The sequence below is a fragment of the Polyodon spathula genome, chromosome 25, assembly GCF_017654505.1.
Source record: "Polyodon spathula isolate WHYD16114869_AA chromosome 25, ASM1765450v1, whole genome shotgun sequence".
Classification (NCBI taxonomy): domain Eukaryota; kingdom Metazoa; phylum Chordata; class Actinopteri; order Acipenseriformes; family Polyodontidae; genus Polyodon; species Polyodon spathula.
This window is the reverse complement of record NC_054558.1, coordinates 790671-807506: the sequence shown is the minus strand read 5'-3', so window position 1 is coordinate 807506 and position 16836 is coordinate 790671. Positions and strand designations below refer to the sequence as shown.

At 48.7% G+C, this 16836-nt stretch overlaps 1 protein-coding gene across 3 annotated transcripts in view; it reads left to right on the top strand.

The window, feature by feature from the left end:
* Positions 1–16836, top strand: part of LOC121300170 (neuron navigator 1-like) — a 66865-nt gene that overhangs the window by 33160 nt on the left and 16869 nt on the right. For all 3 annotated transcript variants that reach the window (XM_041228650.1, XM_041228649.1, XM_041228651.1), the window contains 4 exons: positions 11420–11558; positions 12819–13119; positions 14950–15658; positions 16385–16801. In XM_041228650.1, the coding sequence (XP_041084584.1) occupies positions 11420–11558; positions 12819–13119; positions 14950–15658; positions 16385–16801 (1566 nt within the window). The remainder of the gene's footprint in view (positions 1–11419; positions 11559–12818; positions 13120–14949; positions 15659–16384; positions 16802–16836) is intronic.

Here is a 16836-nt window from a genome sequence, read left to right as displayed (position 1 = left end):
TATTTTCAGTAAGGGACACTGATTTAAACGGTACTGTTGTTTTTATTTTTGTGTGTTTTGTTTTTACAATACTGCAGAACACTGCTATTTTGTTTCCTTGTTAAGTAACTGTTTTACAAATTAGAAGCAAGAATTCAAAGCGATAGCTTGGGTTTATTGCTGAGGGGGGTGTGCACGTAGAGGTGCATTTCAAATAAATACAACACGTGTGCTGTGTTGTCACCAGCGGTTTGAGTTGCTCTGCTGAGCGGTTTGTTAGGTGCGTTCTGCTCGCTTGCAGTCTTTCTGGAAACCCATGTTTTCTTGGATTCGCGTATACGCGGATGCGGAGCGGAGGAGAGCAGTAACCCTGTGCTAAATGCTGTGCCCTAGGCAGGGCTCGGATATCTGTGGAGTGCATGTTAGCAGTATGTAGTAAAATACTTTTATAACAGGACTGTGGTTAGAGCGCACTTGAGAAAGGTTAGGAGTCCTATTCCGAGCGCAGCAAAGCAAGGTTTAGTGGTTTAAAAGTGCAGTATCCTGTGGGGTGTTTAAGATCGCCTCTGGTAATACCGTGACGTATTGAAACTAGTCGTCATGAAGAGACTATGTACTGTGTGTGTCTAAACTCCGGGGGGATGGGGGTTGTTTATTAGTGGGTGTGCAGGGGAATTGAGAGTCTGTTACAAATATTTTAAAATTTGATTCAGTCTGACCCTGCACTCTGTTTGGGGTGTTTTTTGGATTGGTGACCTGTGATTGACTCTTTTATATAAACCCGTTAGTGTGCACAGGGGAGCAGTCACACCACTGGCCACAGTGCGGGAGGCTGTGTGCTGTACTGGTCAGAGTGGTGCACTGAGGAGGGGCAGCGTGACCTTTTAAGAGTTCAGGTTGATGCTTCACCCCTGGACTGTGTGCACACCTAGGGCCAGGCAGACCAGACTTTTGTGTTGTTAAATACTGTCCAGCATGTCTAACACCAGCGGCCCCGTGGGTAACATTCGAGCTCATGCAAGATCTGCCGTTCTGCATTCGAACCCGCGCTCTTCAATGGGGAGCTGCAATTCATAATGAGGTGTCACTGAGGAAGCTTGACAGGTAGCCCCTCCCACAAACGCTCTCTGGATGTTCCGTTCGTTCAGTTTGTGCTTGTGGGTTTCCAGTGTGAGGGTGGGAATGAGTCTGTGGGCGCTCTCCTGGAAGCAATGCTTCTCAGCTGGGTAGACGCAGTAATTAAGGCTTCATGCTCTAAAACTCCTTCGTGTTTGCTTGTTACATTCTTCAGGGCACTCTGCTTAATTGGGTAAGTGGGAGGGGGGCTTTGCTGACGGTCCTGTTTGTTTACATTCTCCTAAAGTCTCTGGCTGTAGGGGCTCAGGCACCCCCACCCCCCCCACCCAATGGCTGGATGACTGTTCCAGTCCACCAGAAGATACAAACATACATTTAAAATATACCCCAAGTGCAGCTGCTACTGAAATATCTCATCCAGTGGATTTTTGGTCTCCAGAGCATTGAGACCAAGTACACTGCGTTACTGGCTTCAATCGGAATGCAATAAACTGCGACCAGGCTGTGCCGCTGGGTTTGGCATCCAGCTGTTTGAAGCAGCTGTAATGAGAGGCCTGGCTAGTGGCAGCTGCTTTCACTTGAAACCAGGTGAGCAGCCTTGCGTGTTGTTTAAAACGTTCCTCCTCCTTTTCAAATCCAAACATTTCCCAACGTCGCAAATTCAAAGTCTGTATCGCGCGTCGGTCGAGGCTGGCACCAGGCCATTGTAAACAGGAGCGGAACTCGAGGTAGATTCTGCTTGGTGGTTTGGGCTTCACCTTCTCAAATGTCATGCATGGGTTCAGTGAACAGTCTGGAAAAACAGACCTGTTTTTAGAGGAAGTGTACTGCAGAGTTAACTCGCCCAGGGCCTGTGCTTCTCCCTGGAGGGTGTTTATCCCTTTTTTATTAACTCTCTCAGGCTCAATAAGAAGATCGTTTTTGCTGATTGCCTGAGCCTGACCTCTTCTGGGTTCCTTTTTATAGTACTTCCTAATTCTCTCTCTTAAGAGTATGTTCCTGTAGTAAATAACTGTGACTTTCAAAGGGGTATGAAGATCTACAACGTGAGTGTTGGTGGGATTAGTAAGTGATCGATTGAAGAACTCTGTTTCATGAAAGTTTACCTCTAGTGTTCTGGGGCTGTCAGTCGATTTTACCTGCAGGTGTGAGAGACATGAAAGGCTCTTTTAAACAGTCAGCTAGCATGAACAGAAGCAAGTGAGCTTATAGTCAAAACCGGTAATTAATAGCAGCTCATTTTGAATGATGAAAAGGTGCACACCTTGACTGTCAGCGGGAGGACCTGCAATGATCAGGTTACACAGCCCGGTGGTGCAGGTCCCTTCTTGGAAATCTGTCTCCCATTGCATCATCGGTTAGCACTGCAGTTTCTTGCACATTTTGTTCCATGTCTTGACTTGCCAAGTGAAAGGAAGACTTGGACAGATTATTTATTCTAAAATGTCTATCAAAACATACAAACCAGACACCCCAAATACGAGGGGGCCTGAATATCTCTTATTGAAAGGTTGAACTCTCCTAAAATCAGCTGGTGTCTCGTTGTCTGGGCCAGTGTGAGTAATGGGTTCCCAGTTTCCTTTCTCAGTGACTCATGACTTATCCCACTAACAGAGCCTCTGCACTCAGAGCCTGCTACCTGGCAAGCATGTGCTTATTGACAGTCCGCTGGTTGCAACAATATCCAGTCTGAGGCTGTGTTTTGAGATGAGCGAACGGAACAGAATATTGCTGCTTCAGAAGTGTTGGTCCTGTGAGCGATTGCAATACTGGTTATAAATCACATTCGCAGCACCAATGCAATAGTTCTTCAATAGTTCCACCACATCTTTAAGAGCCCTGCACTGGCATCTCCCTGTACTGATTGTTTTTTTTCCTCAGTTCAATGCACAAGCCGTTGTTGCTAGGATACTGGGCAGCATGCTCAGAAACGTCTCTCCGATCAGCGGGAAGCAGGAATGACTTCCCAATCCAGCAGGAAGCTCTTGCCCGTGCCGCTCCGAGCCGTCGAATCTGTCCAGTTGGCTCTGATGTGAAAGGGATGGGTTTGAGCGGCGATTTTCTGCTCAGCTCTTGATCAGTGTGTTCCTGGGCTCACCGTGGCGTTGGGTTGGAGTTTTTGAAAGCTCCTCTCCTCAAGCGCTCGCGACTCGGAGGGAATTAGAGAAGTGATTACAGACCTGTTTCAAGTGGCTCTGTAATAATCTGCTGTAACGAACCGTGTGGAGGATCGTCTTGCTGGTTAGTCAAGCCCTCCAGTTTTCAGTTTCCAGTGTATAATTTTCTTATTAGAATCTGTCCTTATTTAAACAGCTTTCTGAATATCCTGAACCCTCCGTTTCCTTGTCATTATGCACTTCTCAAAGCGCTGTGTGTGTGTGTGTGTGTGTGTGTGTGTGTGTGCGTGCGTGTGCCCTCCCACAGCGTTCTGATTGGGCTGGAAATCTCTCCATCGTGTTGTCCTGTCCAGTAACAGAGTTAACTTCTGCATGACTGGCCGGTCTCACACAGGGGCAATCTGCTCTGGAGCTTAGTTCTGGAAGCTGTCTAGCGCCCCGTATTGCATCCCATCTGTGCTGTGAGTGCAGGCTCTCTTACAGTCTTACATTTCAGACGACTCTCACACCCACGTCAGTGTGCTGTATTGATGTCCAGCACATGAGCCTTTAGCGTCTAACCTGCCTGACTGGGGGCTGCAGTCTGGGACGAGGACACTAACATGCTACTACCAGATCTTCGTCTCCTCTGGTGGTTTTATGTTATCTCCCAATTTCTCTGAACTCAGCAGTTTGAAAATGTGCTTTTAAAGGTTTGTAGATTCATTCATCCTTTTCGTATTGGAAACCAAATCAGATTGTGTGACTAGTTTATTTTAGAACTTTCTGTGTTAAGAGTCCGTTAAGCTTTCATGAAGTACCTTGCGAGTGGGTGGCAATGGAGTTGTGGGGTTTGTCAGCTCAAACACCCGAGAAATGTCACTCGGAACTTGGTAGTGGCAGAACGTTTACATCGGTATGCGCTTTGAGATGCAATCCCCCATTCAGAGCCCAGCTGTTTCTCATTTTAAGGCACTCCCATTCAGATGCTTTTGAATACAAGTGTTCTTGAATGTCGGTTTCGTACGTGTAAGTGAGACACCTGGAACACGTGTGCTGATCCATCGATGGGGAATCGGAGCAGCTCATTAAATCCTGTAGAACGAGGACCAGGTTTGAATTGATTAAAATATCATCATCCGTGCTTTCAGAGTTCTGAATAAGAGAGGTGTTTGCATTATGAAGTAGAGGGGGGGGGGGGGGGGGTTGTGATTAACTCCTTGTAATCCGGAGTCCGTGCGTTTCACTTTATAAGATACTAATGAAACGGGTCCTGTGGCTCCAGTATTACACTAAGTTAGTGCACATCTGGGAGCTTGGTGCTGAATGCTTTCAGCTGTTGCTGGAGGTTTACAGTCGCTACTGTTCTGTCACAGTCTGGGAGTTTTCAAAGGCAGGAGAAGGCTGTTCCAGCTCTTGAGATGATCTTAGTCTCTCGGCATGTTTTACGAGGCTCTCCAGTGATCTGGTAGTGGATAATACATGTCCCAGGGCAGTTCTCTCTGTCCCGCTGGGAGTGTGTCCCGTCGCAGTGTTATTGTAGCCAGTCTGGGGGTCTCTTTCGGGGGAAAGGCTTGTCCCATATGTTAGCAGAATGTGCCACCCCCCCGCTCACAGACAGACAGCAATGTGCATTCAAGCACCCTCACATGCAGGCTTGTGCACATTCACGCACACACGCCATTGAAAGGCACTTTGCTGAAATGTTTGTCTACCTGACAAAGGCATTCATTTGGTTAGGCTTTAGTGTTTAAGTGCTTGTTGAAAAGTCTGGCAGTTTCGGGTAATCGTTTCTTCAGACCAGTGAAAGAAACAATGGTTTCTTTTCAGTGTGGCAGTATTAAGACTAATATAACTGAGAGCAGCTGCATTGGAAACCCTCCCGTCCTTCCGCTCACTGATCACAGTCATACCTTACTGAAAGAGTGAGGCGGCAGTACATTGTGAAGCTCAATCCGCAGGAGTTGCTCCCTGGTCTAATGCTAAGTACTTCATCACTAAAGACCAGCATTCACAGGGTTAAAGTTTCTGGTCCCTGCCCTGCTGATAGCAGGAACGGAAGGAAGCACGTTAAACTCGGTTAAATTTAACAGTTTCCATTTCTGCTGGGCAGCTTTAAGCACTGGAAACCGCTGCCCAGACCACCGATGCTGCTAAACCCCTCCCCAGCACGGTCACTCAGCTGTATCTGGAAACGCTGTGTCTGTGAGCACCGCTCCAAGCCCAGGGGTATTGTGTGTGCTGTGAATCCCCAAGCCCTGTTTGGAAAAGATAACCACCACCCCCTGCGACAAATCAGGAATGTCTCTACTGGTGTGTTGGGCTTTGTTCTTCCCGTTGTCCTCGTTGCTGTGTCCGTGTCTGTCCGGGGAGTGGAAAGGCGTTTTTAAGGCTGGAGCTCTTTGTCCTCGTGTTGTGTTTTGGTTCTGCTCCCTTCATTTCATGCCTGCGCTTTGTCTGTCTTTCTGTTGCCAATCTGCCCCGTCTGTTATCCGTTCTCTGGTCCATCTGTCCTCCTCAGATGCCTTGGTGGTGTTGCTTTGACTCTCTCGTAGCTGTTTTTGGTTGCAGGTATATACCTTGTTTTCCTTGGGCTCCTGTGAGCCCCAGTGCTAGGTTGCCATGTTGTGTGAGCTCCTGCAGGGTGCTGTTGTGAGTCTTTGGTGGTCGAAGGAAGCTGGGTGTGGCTCGCCCGGCTGCACGTGGTTTTCAGTATTCTAGGGTATCGCGTTAAACCTGCGCTGCTGCATTTCTTCATAAAAGACTCTGCATTTTATTATCACAAAGAGGAGACTCAACTCTTGTTATGGTTATTACAGAGCTGTTCTCTGCATTGTGTGTGTGTGTGTGTCTGTCTGTCTGTGTGTCTCAGTCTGTCTGTCTGTCTGCAGTGAGTGTGTGTCTCAGTGTGTGTGTGTGTGTGTGTTGTGTGTGTGTGTGTGTGTGTTGTGTCTCAGTGTCTGTTGTGTGTGTGTGTGTGTGTGTGTGTTTGTGTGTGTGTGTGTGTGTCTGTCTCTGTGTGTGTGTGTGTGTGTGTCTGTCTGTCTCAGTGAGTGTGTGTGTGTGTGTGTGTCTGTGTGTGTGTGTGTGTCTGTGTCTGTCACAGTGTGTGTGTGTGTGTGTCTGTCTCAGTGTGTGTGTGTGTGTGTCCCGATGCGGTGTGTGTGTGTGTCCTGTCACCACACCACACAATCTCATTGTGTGTGTGTGTGTGTGTCAGTGTGTGTGTGTCTCAGTGGTTGTGTGTGTGTGTGTCTGTCCTTCCCGATGCGGAATGTCCCTTTGGGTGAATGTAACTGTCCTTCGCTTGTCCTTCCAGTCTCAGTACAGTCGTGATGGTTTTGTGTTCAAGCTGCAGAGGTCTCAGTCGTTATGAGAGTGTGAAGGGTGGGAGACTCGGACGGGTGCCGCAGCAGTGTGGCGCAGAGGGCCGTTTCATTGTGGTTAAACCATTCTGAGGTTTTTCAAAGTCTTAGGAAATGCATTATAAATGACACTAGAGGGTATAGAAATGGATGTTCATTTTCAGGGACTAACTCTACAGGGTTAATAAAAATAATATGTGTAAGGGGGCAATTTTGTAATTGGCCTGATCCAGTTTCTCTCTTTCCAATATGAAAAGGCTGCAGTGGCCCAGCACTGCCGCGTTGCTCCTGCATCTCTCCTAAAGCCCTCCCAACACACAGCAATCTCATCCTTTACAGTCTGCCTCTTGTGCTGGGAGTGCACAGGCCAGGCACTGCCAACACTGCAGTTGTTGTAAGCGGAGCCTGAAGACTCGAGTCTCCATTTAAAGATTAAGTGTACTCAGCAAGCCACACATTAGCTTTGATTATGAGGACGCCAGAGCAGGGAAGAATACAGCTATTATGTTTAGTGCACAGTTCCAACCCCCCCCCCTGGTGATGCAGTCATGTGGGCCTGGGCTAGGAACTGCCCTGTTCTCACGGTAACCACGGCCCCTTGGCATAGGGAAGATGGTTTTCGGCATCCCGTGGGAGGCGAATAATAGGATTAGAAGTAATGCCCAAGACAAGTATACACAGGGGAACAGATACAAAATGACAAACACCTCTCCTTATAATAGGGGTCCAATCAGAGAGGATCCGCCTCTCCTTATAACAGGGGTCCAATCAGAGAGGATCCGCCTCTCATTATAATAGGGGTCCAATCAGAGAGGATCCGCCTCTCATTATAATAGGGGTCCAATCAGAGAGGATCCGCCTCTCATTATAATAGGGGTCCAATCAGAGAGGATCCGCCTCTCATTATAATAGGGGTCCAATCGGAGAGGATCCGCCTCTCATAATAATAGGGGTCCAATCAGAGAGGATCCGCCTCTCATTATAATAGGGGTCCAATCGGAGAGGATCCGCCTCTCATTATAATAGGGGTCCAATCGGAGAGGATCCGCCTCTCCTTACACAGTGTGGATCTGATCAGGGAGGATCCTCCTCTCCTTACACAGTGTGGATCTGATCAGAGGATCCAGTCAGTCACTGTTCATTAACACTGAAGCGCTGTTGCAGGTGTTGCTCGCTTTATGTCGAAGTCCCGCAGTGTAGAAGCAGGAATCTATATCCTATGTATGTAACTGTGTTTGATGAGAGGCTGAGCAGGATCACAGTGTCGCTGTATTGCTGTATTTTAGTTTTATTTCTTTTTCAACTCTTTGGTTAATGACACTTTTTGTTAAGCGCAGTACACAGTGTGCGTGGTGTGAAGTAGCTTCCTTTCGTTTCGGGTCATTTTAAACTCGAAGCTGACTTCATTTTAATGACATTGAGTTCCACGGCTGCACCACGTCTGTCCCTCTGAAACGATCGGTTTTATTTTTCAGTCGTGGTGGGTGATTTAGCATGAGGTCATCGTTTCCAACTTGAATCTCTTGTGAAAAGTCGTTCGCCGAGTTACTCACATTGACCAAATAACCACACCCACCAGACCTCTGAATGTGTTATTGATGTGTGTTCATAATCGTCATGAAGGGCTTGTGTTGTAGCAAGCGTGTGTGTTCGGGATTCAACAAGAAGATGTCATGTTTGGAGTGTTCCTGTCTGGTCATGTTGATGCTGCTGGTTCAGTAAAATACTTGACAAATCGCCCTAGAGATTCCCAGAGCAGGTCTGCTTCCAGCACAGTGGAATGGTTTACTCCCGGCATAAAGACGCACGCCAAGATCTGTTTGATGCAATGCAGGTTCTGTAACCCACGTAGACAGAGAAGCAGGTTTAAATCCGAACGTCACACCGAGTTTTTTAACAGACGGGTAACCTTTCCAGGGAGACGTATGTATTCATCGTGGCTGGAGAAAGCAAGCACTTTCTTGAATGTGTTTGTGTTTTTATTGTACACGTGGCACTGCACCTGTTAGCAGTGAAAACTCCCAGCATTCCACATGCATGTGTTTCTCTGGATCAACTTAAGCGCTTCCCATTCTCAGGTAGTGTGAGGTTCTGGGCACTGGGTTGTATAAGATGCTCTGTGTAAATATTTATAATGTGCGAATCTCTGTCCAGTCTGTGTTCAGACCTGTTTATGTGTGACTAGACATTCGTTCCTCATTTAGGAGAATCGGCTCATTTTTCATCAAACCACAGTGTAATCGGGTATTTATTAGCTGGCCCGGGGCGTGCTTTGTCATAATAAGTGTACATTTAGGCTCAATAGCATTGTTACATGAAGCTCTGGGTGTCCAGAATAACAGGCTGCTTTATTAAAAATTAAGAACAGACTATTTCTGTTTCCGTCTAAGAGGAATGCAAAAGCAGGCTTCAGCCTATTAATAAAATCCGTATTGAATGTGCTGTAGTTAGGGTCTGTGCCTAGGACTGGAAGTGTTAATGGCATATCATTTAATGAGGCTTCCTAATTGTGAAAGCCGCTCGCATCAGCCCGGAGCGATGGAGTGTCTGCGCGTTCTAGAACACCGGCGTGTTCATTCAGAATGTGGACCTTTGCCCTTTTTATTAGAGTAACTCTGCCTGCCAGACACCCTGCGTGGTTAATGTGTGAACTGCCTGGAATTGAAGTCCAGCCCACTGCAGCTCTTTCACATTGCATTTTATGATCAGATAAACTGCCTTGTATAAAAATACATTGTCTTCCCTGTTTTAGATGGGATTAAAGAAAAGAAGAACCTGGTGAATTTGTAACTGAAATTCCCTAGTTCTGGGGGGATAACGTGTAAGAGGGGAGAGGAGTATGGTCTTGGCTTGAGTGAATGCATGTGTGTATTTGGGATGTTTTAATTTAGCGTGCACTTCGCTGGGAGACTCTGACACACTCTGACAGATCCTGCCTCGCTGTCCCGGAGCTCAGCTCTGCTCTCCACACATCAAAGCAGTCTGGCTGTGAAGCTGGAAAAGAAAGGAAGGAAGAAAGCTCCCCTCAGATGTCTTTGAACCCTGCCAGCCTCTCTTTCAAGGGGACTCCTGATTGCAGAGAAACGCAACTCGATCTCGGCCGCCTTCAAACGGATCCTTTTTAAATACCGTGCCTCAAGCGTGTAAAACAGGGTTCCCCAAGAAATCCGGCTCAGGAGTTCAAATCGAGATTTGAAAAACGTACGCCGCCCTGATTCAATGCACTTTGCGCTCCTGCACCCTCCCAGAGCACTGTGATGCCTGCAATAACCTTTCGTTATGTTGCAGAGTTCTCACACAGAATTCTTAACCCCTTCTTTCTTTCCTCATTGGCCATTGGGTGCTCATTGACCTGCACAGCCACCGAACCTTGACAGCTGTCACTGTGATTTCCTGCTCACTTTGAAAATCATCACACATTGCTTTCCGTGCTGGTAAATTTAAAAACCTCCCAAATAAATGCATTGCTTCATTAAGCTGAGATTGCACTAAACTCCCCTGTTGCATGTTAACCTTTCATTTGGTTTAAACCAATTTCTTTTCTAAAATCACCCCCCCCCCAAAAAAAAAGAGAGCGAGCGCTCCACAAAAAACACGTCCCCCTGATAATCCTAACAGAGAAGGAAAGGGGGGGGGGTCTGCCTGTGGGTCACGTCTCAAATGTTAGAGCATTTTGCTTGAGGAAGCCTAACAGAGATGCCATGTTGAATTAGCATCGATGTGTTCCCACCCCAAACTAGACCAGAGTGACACTGAAGCATACAGAAATCTCAGTGGGGGAAAAACACCAATTCTATTTCAATGGTTAGATAGACGTGCTTGCGAGTGCGTGTGCATGTGCGCGTGCGTGTGTGAAACTGCAACTCCAGGTAGACCATTTCGGCAGAATCGGTGAAGCTGCTGGTTGGCTAAAGGCATGACACGTCATTAAAGGGGGGGAAAAACCAAGGAAGTGCAAAGACTAGCATGACCCTAACACAGGAGCAGATCCCCTTAATACATATGCAGGAGGTGTCTGCTGTAGCTTCTTGCTGTGCTGCACATGGAGCGTGGAAGCGAATTCTGTTCGCTGGAACCGCTTTTATTTGTGGTCTAAGCTCTCTGGCAGCGCGGCTGTGTTTCATTTGAGTGGCTAAGGAAATGTTTACGGTCGGATCAAACGCTTAGCAACCGGCAGTGGAGGTGCAGATGCTCTGTATCTGATACAGCAGAAAGGAACCTAGAGCTGCTTCTCCCCCTGCTTTGCTGTACTCTAATTGATAGTTCAGTCTCATTAAAAAGTACAGCAGTGTCTTCGCAAGGAGTTTAATCGCTCTGCAGGGACTGGCAAATGGGGAATTCAGATGAAAATAGATAGTTTATTAGAGAGAGAATCATAGGTAGTGTAAAGACCTCTATTAATATTCAGTCATTTGAAATTGTACCAGCTGTTTTCCCAGGTTATCAGTATTCTAGCAAGGTCTGTGGAACGGCTTCCTTGCCTCCTCGGAGTTGTGCAGCTACACTGGGGTATATTAGAATGACCCAGTTTTCTGTGAAGAGCCTGGCTGATCAGTGCATCCTCCTGTTAGGCCTGTCTTGTGCTTGATCCTGAGGGGTAGTATTTATTGCACTTCAACGGTTGAATGATTTTTATAATTTTTTTTACTGTAGTTTGATTTCAGGCTGTGTGTCAGTTTTGGTTTTGATAAATCATTTATTTTTCATTTGCTGCTTTCTTCTGCTTCCCTAACATATGCCAGCTTCATTTTTTTTTTGTCCCTCAGCGCTGTTCCGAGTTAGGGATGAGCGTGTCCTCTCGTCCCAGTGTGGTGGTGAAAGGGCTGTGGGGCTGGTTGACCCCTCGCTCTGTCTTGTGAAAGCCTGACCCTCTTTCTCCTCTCTCTGTCTGTCCTGTTTTAGCTGGGATGAGAGCAGCTCTATCAGCAGTGGTCTCAGCGACGCCTCGGAAAATCTCAGCTCTGAAGAGTTCAACGCCAGCTCCTCGCTCAACTCCTTGCCCACCACGCCCACCGGCTCGCGCCGCAACTCTGCCATCGTGGTGAGAACTCTGTTTATTCTTACTTGAATCTAAAAAGGTATGGATTCTTGCTTGTCTTCCAGTACCCAAGCGTTAGTGATCGAGGGTTTGAAGATATGGATTCCCGCTTGTCTTCCAGTACCCAAGCGTTAGTGATCGAGGGTTTGAAGATATGGATTCCCGCTTGTCTTCCAGTGCCCAAGCGTTGGTGATCGAGGGTTTGAAGATATGGATTCCTGCTTGTCTTCCAAGCGTTAGTGATCGAGGGTTTGAAGATATGGATTCCCGCTTGTCTTCCAGTACCCAAGCGTTAGTGATCGAGGGTTTGAAGATATGGATTCCCGCTTGTCTTCCAGTACCCAAGCGTTAGTGATCGAGGGTTTGAAGATATGGATTCCCGCTTGTCTTCCAGTACCCAAGCGTTAGTGATCGAGGGTTTGAAGATATGTATTCCTGCTTGTCTTCCTCCGAGCTGGCTGTTCCTCCTACAACCTCAGTAGCAGTTCTAGCTTCCTCTTGCGGAGCGTTCAGCATGTTCTGTAACCCGTGCACGTTCCAGTGGAATAGCTGTGATTGATGTGATCTACTGGAATTCATTCCACCTGAGACCTGCAGGACGTGAGTGTTCCACGCTGCTCTTATAGGAAACACTGTGGGCTTGCGTTTCCTGTGACACAGTAAAGGGCTGTGGGATTTGCCCATCCCCTTGGCTGGTTTCAGGCTGGATTGTAGACTGCAGGAATAGGCTCTTGAGTTTTGAGGTGCAGGTGGAGACGCAGCGTTGGACAGAGTCTGGTGCGCAGAGGGATTATTGTGTGACGGAGCTGGGAGACTCACACTTGAATGCATTTACATACAAGGGCTTTATTCTTGATTCTTGAACAGGCTGTAACAATGAAGTGGTGAGAGTTACAGTGCATCCAATCCAACCTGTTATTCAGGTTGTCAGCGTAACCCTGGCAGTGGGAACCACACTTCAGTTCCAGGCAATTCAAGGACTGTGAGACACTTTACATAAAGTATATCTTATTACAATTCTTTTACATCATAGTTACTTAGTAAATACAGGTGTGCTTGCACATCATTACAATGTGAGTCTGCTTCATTACAATGTACAATTAAAAGATGCAAAAAGATTTACTCATTAAGCACACTGTAATTGTGCCAGTAACTCTAATGTAAATACACAGTAACAAGAGACACTTTGCATCCATATTTTAACATTGTTTTACACGCGCTCTCCTCTCTCTCTCTCTCTCTCTCTCTCTCTCTCTCTCTAAGCTGCGCACGGACGCAGAGAAGCGCTCGCTGGTGGAAAGCGGGCTCTCCTGGTACAGCGAGGAGGGCAAAGGGCACTGCAAAGCCGACGGCGAGGGCTATGACACGGGCAGCCTGAAGGCAGAGACGCCCAGCCGCTGGAGGAAGGTGCGGCCCGAAGCCGGGAGCAAGGAGGCGGCCAAGCCAGAGTTGAAGAAGCCCACCAGCCTGTGCCAGCCCAGCGCCCTCAAGAAGGGCAAGAACACCCCCATCGGGGTCACCTCCCCCATCACACACGCCTCCCAGAGCACCCTCCGAGTGGCCGGTAAGAGCCTGGGAGCGGTACTGCAGCTGCGCGCTCGGGCACAGGTTCAGGGGTTCAGAGTGACGGCAGCAAACAAGGTGGTTATGGGAGGCGAGGAGCAGTCCTGCTGGCTCGCTGCATTTCATGGGTCAATAATGCTTGGTCTGTGCTGGCTGCCTGTAGTTCAAATTCAAATAGGTTGCTTTGATACCTCTATTGAAGCCATATGAATAATGAAACCTTTTAAAATGAGCGTCTCGCTGGACCTTTGATAGCACAGCATGTGACGCGAGGTAAAGACTGCTTTGTAACGGAGGTCTGGACCAGGGATTGTGAAATGCTGTAATGAAATGGACGCCGCATCTTGACGGTTCTTTGAGTTGCTGTCCTTCAAAGGAAAGACAGTGCTGTGAAGTGCTTGGGGCCTTATTTATATCAGGCTTCCTCTTCTAGGTCTCAAGCTGTTTACACTTGCTTGGAAATGCTGTTTTAAATGTCACAGGAAATCCGCAGTCCTTTGTTAAAGGACAGCGAGTGCCAACGTGACATTTTTGTGTGTTTTTTTTTCTTTTGTAAACTTCGTCCCTGTGTTTAGTGATGTTTGAATCACTCGGGACATCTGTGGAGTTTGTTACCTGTTTGTAAGCACGTGTTGACAAGGTCGAAGTGGTTTCAAGAAACTCTTAAATATTATTGGGCAGAGACCAGGGGTGTAAATTCAGAACGTCCTGGGACCCAAGCCAGCTTGAGGGGGGAATGCCTCAAAAATGCTTACGAAATAAGCGGGCGGTTTTTGGATAAGAAAGCGTTCATTACGTTTTCCACACACTGTAATTCAAAACCACTGTGCAGGCTGCTGAAATCCACTGTCAGCAAGTCTGCAGGACTTGAAATAACTGCTGCATAATAAGAAGTGGTTTTATTTTGTGCTTCTCAGTCCGCTGAAGCTGGCATCCTTCAACTTGTTAGATTGAAAGTCCTTCCTTAATGATTCGTTCTTGGCTGGAACCATTTCATCAGACGTTACAAATCTAGTTTGAAAAACTAATCTCGAACAAACGCTTTTTTGAGTTTAACGGGCTTTGAGTTTTTACAGGATGGAAACAGTCGCAATTTGTTATTTCTGACTCCTAATCAAATCAGTCTTAATACATTCAGCTCAAAATATGAGGCAAGGAATTCCAGGAGAAAAAAAAAAAGAAGCTGGGTGGAAGAAAAGCAGCTCGACGGGCCTTTTGAATGACGTCAGCGAGACTCGAACGGCTGGACAGATGGCTCCTGGATATACTGCACAGGCTCCAGCTCTCTCTGCATGCCCACCAGCAGAATCAGCTTACCGAGCTGCGACTGGCACGCTGCCTGGCACTTTGCAGGCTTTGTAGAAACTGTGGCCTCTTTATCCCTTTTAGAAACCCTTTATAACACTGGGCTTAGGCTTGTGTCAATGAAAACAGCACCGCAATTTAGCACTTCAGGATTGAAAAGCAAGACGCAGGTGCGAGCGTAGACTGTGAAAAGAGCTTTCTTCTACACGCGAGGAGAGGGTGTGTCTGTGAGAACTGCAGCTTCCTCAGACATGAGGCTGCAAACAGGGCGCCCGGGCGATGAAATGGATTCACGGGTACCAGGAGGTTATACAGGTCCTCTTGTTAGGAAAAACACAGCAGGGGGAATTACAGGAAATACATACAAGTCTGATATTTACAAAAACAAAAGAAAACAACTAATAAATCAAGTGTGTAGTACGTGAACCGAGTACTTCATCTCTAAGTGTGGGTGTGTTTCAGGGACGGGAACACAGCGGCATAGACTCCTCCTGTATTACTGTGTGCTGCTCTTTCTTTCCTGCAGGGAAGTGTGACCAGAAGGCGGTGGACAAGGTCAAAATGGCAGTGAAGGGGACGAGCCTGCAGAGGTCCTGCTCGGACGCAGGGAAGGACCGGGGAGAGACCAGGAAGCCCCCCTCCGGAATCGTGCGGCCCTCTGCAGGAGGCTCGTTCGGCTACAAGAAAAGCACGGGCACAGCGACGGTCATGAGTGCCGGGGGAGCGGCCGTGTCCAGCGGCTCGGCCACCGTGGGCAAGGCTCCCAAAACCTCCGGCATCCCCGTGAAGCCAGCGGCTGGGGGGAGCAGCGGGGGCGCGGGGCGCAAGACCAGCCTGGACGTGTCCGAGGGGTTCCTGTCTCCCAACGCCCGAAACAACATTCAGTACCGCAGCCTGCCGCGTCCGTCCAAGTCCAGCTGCATGAGTGTCACGGGGAGCAGGGCCGGCGCTCGCCCCGTCAGCAGCAGCATCGACACCAGCCTGCTCAGCACCAAGCCCAGCGCCGGCCTCTCCCGTCTCAAGGAGCCCGGCTCTGCCAAGACCAGCAGCCGTGCCAGCCTGGGCCCGGTCAACCAGACGGACCGTGAGAAGGAGAAGGCCAAGGCCAAGGCAGTGGCTTCAGACTCTGAGTGCGGGCCGCTCAAACCGGCACCGGAGCCCGGCTCCAAACTGCAGGGCCTGCGCCCTCTGAGTGGGACCAAGTCCTCTGAGCTCTCCTCACCCACCACGCACAGGTACTGCCTACCTCTCTGTCTCTGTGTGTCTTTCTCTCTCTCTCACTCTCCTGTCTCTCTCTCTCGCTCTCCTGTCTCTCTCTCTCGCTCTCCCGTCTCTCTCTCTCTCCGTCTCTCCCCCTCTCCGGGTCTCTGTCTTCCCAATTTCCAAATAGCCAAAATACTTAAGTGGCTCAAATCATTCTTTACAACATGGTGAATTAGGAACCCATGGACTTGTTCATCTGAAATGTGCAGTTCTGTTTTTAAAATGATCTGCTCAAGGGCTTCCTCAGAGAGGCACTGACTCTGCACATGGATACACTGCCCATGCCTTCGACCTTCAGCCCCGACAAACACTGGGACACGCATAGAAACCAAATGGACTTTATACAAGGCACTGCAGCTGTCATCAAAACCCTTCTTCTCTGCTCAGCACCACCCTCTTGTGGTAGAACACTGCAGTAGGAGGAGCAGCAGCTGGGTTTCTCTGGCACCACTAGAGACCCCCAGCCACTGCTCCTCCTGCTGCACTACAGCGTGCTGAGCAGGGAAGAAGACGGCTGCAGTGCCTTGCGACGCCACCATTAAGTTCTACACTCTGCATTGCTTTTAAAGACTGTGTAAATACTGTTAGCAATGTTGTAGGGAGGTCTTCTGATACCTCCAGGTTACACGAAAGACCCATTTTGTTATTTCTTCTCCTTATTTGCTGCTTCCTCTTATTTCTGTCGTGTTTCTCTGCAGGGTGCTGAGCTCCAAGACCCTCGGAAAGCCGCCCAGCTTGGCTCACCTGGACAAGGTGAGCTCCAGCAGCCTGGACTCGGACATGTGCATCCCAGACCACCCCCCTGGGGCTCCCCCCCTCAGCAAGCTCCAGGACCTGCCGGCCTCCCCCAGCCCCTGTCTGACCCCCAGCCCTGCTCCCATCCTCAATGTCAACTCCAACAGCTGCTTCAGCGCGCAGGGCCTGGGCCTGGGGCTGGGCTCCTCGCCCCTGCTCTACCCCAAGCTGTCCGGACTGCACCGCAGCATGGAGTCCCTGCCTCTCCACATGAGCGTGCCAACGGCCCCCAGCTACCCCGGGGCTGAGCCCAGAGAGAGGGAGGGGGAGCGGGGCACGCTGGGCTGGAGCCCCGGGGTTCGCTCCTCGTTCGTTGAAAGGTGAGCACCCAGAGTGGGGTTTGGGCCCTTTCCGT